The sequence below is a fragment of the Patiria miniata genome, unplaced genomic scaffold (genome assembly GCF_015706575.1).
Source record: "Patiria miniata isolate m_02_andy unplaced genomic scaffold, ASM1570657v1 HiC_scaffold_25, whole genome shotgun sequence".
NCBI classification, from domain to species: domain Eukaryota; kingdom Metazoa; phylum Echinodermata; class Asteroidea; order Valvatida; family Asterinidae; genus Patiria; species Patiria miniata.
This window is the reverse complement of record NW_024037064.1, coordinates 8,680,184-8,687,592: the sequence shown is the minus strand read 5'-3', so window position 1 is coordinate 8,687,592 and position 7,409 is coordinate 8,680,184. Positions and strand designations below refer to the sequence as shown.

Below are 7,409 nucleotides of genomic sequence, written 5' to 3'. Positions count from 1 at the left end.
TTCTGGCAAGTCTGCAGGTAAATGACAGTCACTGAATCATCAGTTATGAAATGAATGATAGCGGTTTTAATGCATTATTGTCGCGCTGTAATGAGAGTTTAGCCAGAACTTGTACCAATTGGAAGCATCGGAAATGCCGGAATGTAAAATCAGTGTAAACACTTTGGCTTATAACATGCATCAAGAGCGAGATCTCCAGTACACAGCTGTGAAGAAGAATAGTCGATGAGAGACCAGTATTTTTTCCAGATATACTCTGATCTGAAATTAATTAGTGGGACCTGTAGTCTGAGAAAAATAACTAAACATAAAAATGAATTCTTTAATATAACTCTGCCACATGGCCACTCGATCGAACAGCTTCATGAATTCAGTGTTCAAATGTGGTCGCAATATACTCTTCCCCTTTTCAAACCCTTTTCTATATGCTGATTGCTCGTGTCACTGTTTGCAGTCGACTCAACAGCAAAAAAAGTAGGGCCTATATATATGGTGGGACCTGCTACGTCCCACCTGCAGTACGTACGTGTGGTTTGAAATTGCATCTAGTTATTGCAGAATAAACACACCTTCCTCAAAAGCCAAGTTGCAGCTTCATAATGAGTCTCATTTACCGTATTACCAGTAATTGTCTTCTTGTAGGCTTACCTGTCGCTTTGGCTTGCTGGAAACGAATTTCTTGGCTCGATCTGTTCGACAGGCAGTCGATTTACACTTCTGGCAGCGGGCGGATACCCATAACATGACGATTACCGTACATCGTATATGATGCTTGCAACCATGGATAGTTAAATATTAATCCCATTGAACTTCGTGTCAATAAGAACTCGTTGTCTGCATTCATCACGGTGTAGCATGAATTTAGGCTTTATGAAATACGGACTCATTGGTGGTATTGCGCATGCTCATGCATAGATAATTAGGAGAGGGGGCCGGTCACGTGAGAGGGTTTAATCAATAAAAGGGAAAAGAGTCCGATTTTCATACGAGTCCGATTTTCATATGACAACGGCACACATATAATGAATCGTACCTTATATTCTACCATGACCTTTTCAGACTTTGAATGTTAACTTCATGATATGCAACTACGCTGGCAGCTATAAGTGACTGAGTCCAATTGCCTACGCTATAAAATCATATTCTTTCCCAAGTCAGAGGGTTAATGGAAACCAAGGGCGGATCCAGGGGGGGGGGGGGCCCAAAAAAAAGAAACCAATTTTTTTTGTTTTATGTGACATCGCAATAAAGGCAGGCAATGAGTACACCACCATCTTTTCCTCAAAAAACATTGGTTATAAGTGGTCAAAAATTGCCTCAGATCGCACCACAAAGCATCAAGAATCCAAAAAAAAATCGGGGCCCTTCAGCGGGCCCCGAACCCCACGCCGTAATTTTTTGGACCCACTTTTTTTGGGGGACCAAATTTTTTTTTGGCCCCCCCCCCAAAAAAAATTGTGTTCTGGATCCGCCCTTGATGGAAACTGAGGCACTTCCATTTTAGGTTTTAAGTCTTAACCCTTGGAAGCGTCCCTAGAGCTTACATTTTTTTCAGAAAGTATGACGAAATTTTACCTCAAGTCCCTCTAATAAATTCCAATTCAATTGGCCGAGGGCCTCATATCGGGACTAGGTATACCTTAAAAAAAAGTGATCATCGTTGCAAAGAAAAATAAAGTAGGCATATAGGTCAAGTGATTGCCGAAAATGGAAAAAGGGGAACAAATCAAGGTTTATTGTCTTCCATTAAATGTTAATGAGGCATTTTGACGGCCTCTCTTTTTGTCTCATTACATGTACATCATTTTTTTTTCGTAACAAAGCAGTGTCTGGAAGAGTCTGCAAGAGTTTGGTTATATCCACCTCGGCTGCGGCCGGCCAATGATGATGATGATGTACGATAAACTTCCCTTGTGTCTATGTCTCGAGAGTCGACGATAGATGCGTTATTAAAAATGACAATTCACAGGGAACTCAATTCATCAGATCTTTGCATGATTTCTGGTCGTATAAGACGGGGTAATAATGAATGATAGCAACCACGTGTATTTCTGTATACATTAATATTTTGCTTGAATACCATGATCACTATATAGAACTTCTCTGCAGTAATGAGTTATAACTCACCATATTCACTTCACATAATAATAAATTATCAATGGATTTGTTATGTTGATGAAAAAATAGATTTACAAAATAGATTTATTACATGTCGTGCTTTGTAGTTGCAAGAAAAATCATGTTTACAGGCCGTGTAGTAAAAAACGACAAATTCAAAATGTATAATAATATGTCTCTCATCACTATAAAGAGTACTTCGCTTACCGTGAATTGGCATCATTAACTTCACTAAGCCTTGTTGATATGATAATTGTTACAATTCTGCCAATCGAGTCTTGCTCCGTTAAGATAACTTATTTGAAGCCAATTACATGTATAGCAACTAACATGATTAGGCCTTTAGTTTAGTGAACGAATACAAACACTGACCACATCATAACATACTGCAAATTTATCAACATTGCTAAGTAGTTTTTGTTCAGATAAGAACAGTCCTGCTGTAAGTTCTAAACGAACTTGTCTTTTAGAAGACAAGTTCGTTTAGAACTTACAGCAGGGCTGTTCTTATCAGAACAAAAACTACTTAGCAAAGTTGATAATAAGCAGGACAAGTTCTTTTCAGAACTAATATCTTCTAAGCAGTCACCACATGGTGTTACCGCATACCGAAACGATACCGATACCCCACCATGCAAAGCCTCAAATATTATACTGCAAATTGCTTAATCACATTGTGTTCACTTGAGCAGCATTTTGAACACCAGCTGCATACCTTACCGTACACCAAGTCTGTATTGACTAAATAATTGATTGATTTTTAAAGAATTTGTCAGTCAATGGAATGAATGAAAAATGTTCTCGCCCCTCCTCCCGGCCGGGCCCATGTGACCCCTCGGAAGAAATTAATTTCAGTCAAGCCACAAGACTTGCAGTTACGAAACCTCGGCTTCAAAACACGTTTGGCTTCAGGGAACTCTGAGGTAGAGCAACAAACTACTGTGATAGAAACACCATACTCTATCATGTCACACAAGACCGTAATTACGTCCAGGATTAGAAGTGGTAATGGGGATTGAGGAAAATTGGAAAGTGAACTTCTGCCCGAAGAAAATTCAGGCAGCTGACGTGCGTGATGACATGCTGGCCTTGTACGTGTAGCCGGAAGGCTGCGTGTTTCCGCCACTTCGCAACAGTGCTTTTTGTGGACGGAACCGTGGGACGGTAACCAGTATCAGTGTATAAAATACAATGAGAACTCTTACATGTGAATCAAAACAGGGGATGGGGACCCGACTACCCATCAGAAAGCAAGATGGCGGCTTTGAGAATTCTTCGGACCCGAGGTTAGTGACAAAAATCTCTCTTTTTTAATTCTTTATTTACACGTTACTTGTGTATCTTTGTTACCGTTCCGATTCCTATGTTTAGAATTTAAAAATAAATTGTAAAATTAAGAATCGTTTTGGGGAAATTATGCTGTAAACATGGTAAAGCACATCTCGAAAAAGTCGGCAAAGTTGTCTGGCCTACGTGCATGACGTGCGTGCGGTTGCGTGCAATAGGCTACATCATACATGTACATTCTATAGCAATGTGTGTAACGTTACATCATAAGATGTTGCCCAAATTTCGGACACTTGACAAACTTAAAAAAAAATGTTGATGCCACGTTTTTTCTTCATACATGTCATAGGCAACTCAATAAAGGTAAGTCATTGCAAAACTGTTGAAAAGACATGAATCAGGGACTGACAATGACTGAGCAAACTCGGCATGAACAATTAACATGATCATGATGATGAACAGAAACATTAATTCCAATTTTGTTAGGAAAAAATTGGGCCTATATAGATTTTTTTTCAAGAAATAGATATGATACATGTAACCTCAAGCAATGGCAATAATTGCAAATGCAATACACTTGATAAATTCGCAATGACCTCTTAATGATTTTGCAATGCCGTAACGATGGCAGTTGAAAATCGTGTTACACCTACCGCAATGATCCATGTAGCTATGATAAATATACATGTAAGACGCCAAAATAATGAACAAATAAGCCCACTCATGTTCCTCACGAAAGAGATGTATATATGTACATGTATTTTTCTATGGTGAACCCGCAAGCTAATGTCACTAGATTTCACTGGGTTTTTTTTATGGAAGATTGTAATGAAGTTACGATCATTTGTGCACAGCTTTGCTGGTCAGCCCTCAGCTTGTGACCCGCTCGTTTCTGAAGACCGATAATGCTAGGACACCTTACGCTCCCACAGCTGTACACACAACTCCACAGAATCAGAATGCTGGTAAGTTGAAATATCGTCACTGACACCACGAAGTAACACCCAAGTCCACTTCAGTGTAACTTTGTCAGCCGACCAGCTTGGAGAAAACTGGCTTTTTTCAAAAACTGCTCCGCATTTTCTTTGCAGTTGATTACACACCTGTGAAGGGGTACAAGCCAGCTAGACCGATTCACTGAACTTACAATTCCCCAAAGTCTATAAATTGCTCTGTTTCATCTTAAGTGGAGTCAGGGAACTAGACTACAAGAACATGATTGGTTTTCTAGGTTTTTCCAGCATCTACAACCCTAAACATGAAACAATTCAGTTCAACAATATTTGCTAAAACATACTTATCCTCCAAATCCATTTATTTCTTAAAATTGCAGCAAAAGCAAATGTTGTACATTCCCTTTAAGCATTTAAAATGTTTTACGGGAATATAATTAATACCTATTCATTTAGGATTACAGAAAATTTTAATTAATAAAGAGCCTTCAAACTGGTGAAACAAAAATGACCGGCCTAAACCGCGACTTTCACGGGCATCATCTGTCGAGTTTTTAAATGCATGTACCTGACGGTTTTTTTTTTTCAGGATCAGGTACATGTACCCGGGCCCAACCTTTCAGACCGTGAAAAAAGAAAAGTTCAGAACGTCATTTATGGGAAATGTTCCAAATAAAAGCCCCGCTACATGGAAACCGATAACAAATTTCACATTTACATGTAGGTGCATTTTAACATGTGACATCCTGATGAGGGATCGCGAAAGTTGCAGTTTACTCTGTCAAGCTATAAAACCTTTCAGACGACTTGAATTTTAGGGTTGGGTTTCTTTTAAGGGTAACTGGATACCCATGTTTTACCTCAACAGGGTACCAGGATAACCAGTCCTTCTGATTTGAGTTGTGCGATCGCACCCCCACGCCATCGCACACCTAAAATCTTCCCGAGAAGTGTGAATAATCGCACGCCTGAATCCCTCTGTAACGCACACCTCGTCATACATGTACGCAAAATTATACTTTTGTGAAAAAATGTGCGTCGGTGAAGAGAAAAAAAAACCAAGATGAATATTATAAAAAAAAAGTACCAGATTATTCAGTCCCAGCTTCGGCCACAGAATCACACGCCTAGAAAATTCACACGCCTAGAAAATTCACACACCTAGAAAAATCCACACACCTAGAAAAATCACACACCTAGAAAATTCACACACCTAGAAAAATCCACACACCTAGAAAAATCACACGCCTAGAAAATTCACACACCTAGAAAAATCCACACACCTAGAAAAATCACACGCCTAGAAAATTCACACACCTAGAAAAATCACACGCCTAAAAAATTCACACACCTAGAAAAATCCACACACCTAGAAAAATCCAAGTGTGCTTTTTCCACACGCCTGTGAATTTCAAATCAGAAGGACTGGATAACAGTGTTTTACTTCAATATGGTACCAGGTTCCCGGTCTACCCGTAAATGCACACCACTACGGAGTTCGTATTCTGTATTTCCAGGTCAGTCTGGTATGATGGCGTCGACGCGCTGGAAATTTGAGCACATGGTCACTCTGGCAATGACGGCAGCCGTTCCGACTGCTTTCATTACACAGCATCCTTTGCTGGACTACGTGCTGGCCGGATGTCTGACTTTACATGGCCACTGGTAAGTTTATTAACCCTAACCATCCCAAATCTTCCAAAATCCTTTTTGCAAATTGCCTTTGGAGGAATTTGCAGGATTGAGGTTACATGGCAAAAGAGCGTTTGTGATTTCGGAGGATGCACTATGTGTCAAGGTCTTGGGCCGGAAAACTTGTGTTGTTTATGCTCAGCCTAGCATAAATTTAGTCCTTGATTATACTTAAAATCCTCTGCACTGCCTCTGCGTCAACCTATTGACAGTCATAGCTGGAGGATTTTGCAGGATTCAGGCAGTGGTCACCTCTCCATGGACCATATTCAAGAAATAATGGAGGTTCACAGGATTGAGGCTATGCTATTTTTCCATGAGGCCAATTAGAAGATTTTGCAGGATTGAGGCTACATCCCAGCAAAAAGGCCTAGGGAGTTAGGGTTAATTTGCATTCTCCCCTTAGTATACTATTGCCTTTGTAACCTTTCACCTCTGCGGTCCCGGTTCAATTCCCACCTAGGGCTATATCTGGATCGAGTTTTCATCCCTACATGTACCTGATTCCGGGCTTTCCCATGGAACAGGCTTCCGGGCTTGTCTTCTCACATCTGCTAAGTTTTTACAATTCTACGCTACCGTTGCTTAGCATCTTTGAGGGGTTTGAGGGGTCGCAGGTTCGAATCACACCACAGTAGAATTAATCAGTACATTTGTGTTATTCCTTTGAAAAGGGGTATGGAGTCGATCTTCTTGGACTACATGCCCGGCAAGACCTTACCCAAGGTGGCCAACTCCTGTCTGTTCGGCGTCTCGGTGTTGACGTTTGCTGGGCTCTGCTACTTCAACTACAACGATGTCGGGATCACCAAGGCCATCATGATGCTGTGGTCATAAACCAGCCCAGATCCTCATGAAATACATCAAAGAAATGATATCTAAATCTCTCTATCATGACTACGAATAGACCTTATGCGTGGCAGGCACCTTAGAGGGCAATGCCTTTGTTAAGATGGCCACTATACATAGAGTCTATCCAAGCTTTTCAGGGTTGTACCAGAGTCAGTCACGAGTCAAGTGGGTCCAAAATTCCGTGCAACCCTTTTTCAGAAAAAAATTTACCCATTTCCCCCGTCCCCCTCCCCGACCCAATACATGTACTGGATTATGCTCTAATGGGTTTGGAGTCCGGTGTGGTGTGTAATTTGGACTCCCATGATATACATCCCCATGGACTATAGCATCCATGACTCAGCGAATAGAAAGGGAACTCGCTGATGCATATGATGCTGATGCATGTCTATATAGGTAAAGGGACCAGATTTCACAGGAGTCCAAATTTCACGTGACACTGAATTTTACTTGGCTAAAATTTGGCTGACAACGAATGTGAGTTTTACATAGCTTTTTGGATGATTG

The 7,409-nt window shown here is 40.6% G+C and overlaps 1 protein-coding gene across 1 annotated transcript; it reads left to right on the top strand.

The window, feature by feature from the left end:
* The first annotated feature begins 3,331 nt into the window (after positions 1-3,331).
* LOC119732959 (succinate dehydrogenase [ubiquinone] cytochrome b small subunit B, mitochondrial-like) lies at positions 3,332-6,898 on the top strand. Its single transcript, XM_038206544.1, has 4 exons — positions 3,332-3,404; positions 4,260-4,370; positions 5,876-6,023; positions 6,725-6,898. Exons 1-4 carry the CDS (start codon positions 3,374-3,376, stop codon positions 6,885-6,887), a joined length of 453 nt encoding a protein of 150 aa, XP_038062472.1. The 5' UTR covers positions 3,332-3,373; the 3' UTR covers positions 6,888-6,898.
* The last annotated feature ends 511 nt before the right edge of the window (positions 6,899-7,409 follow it).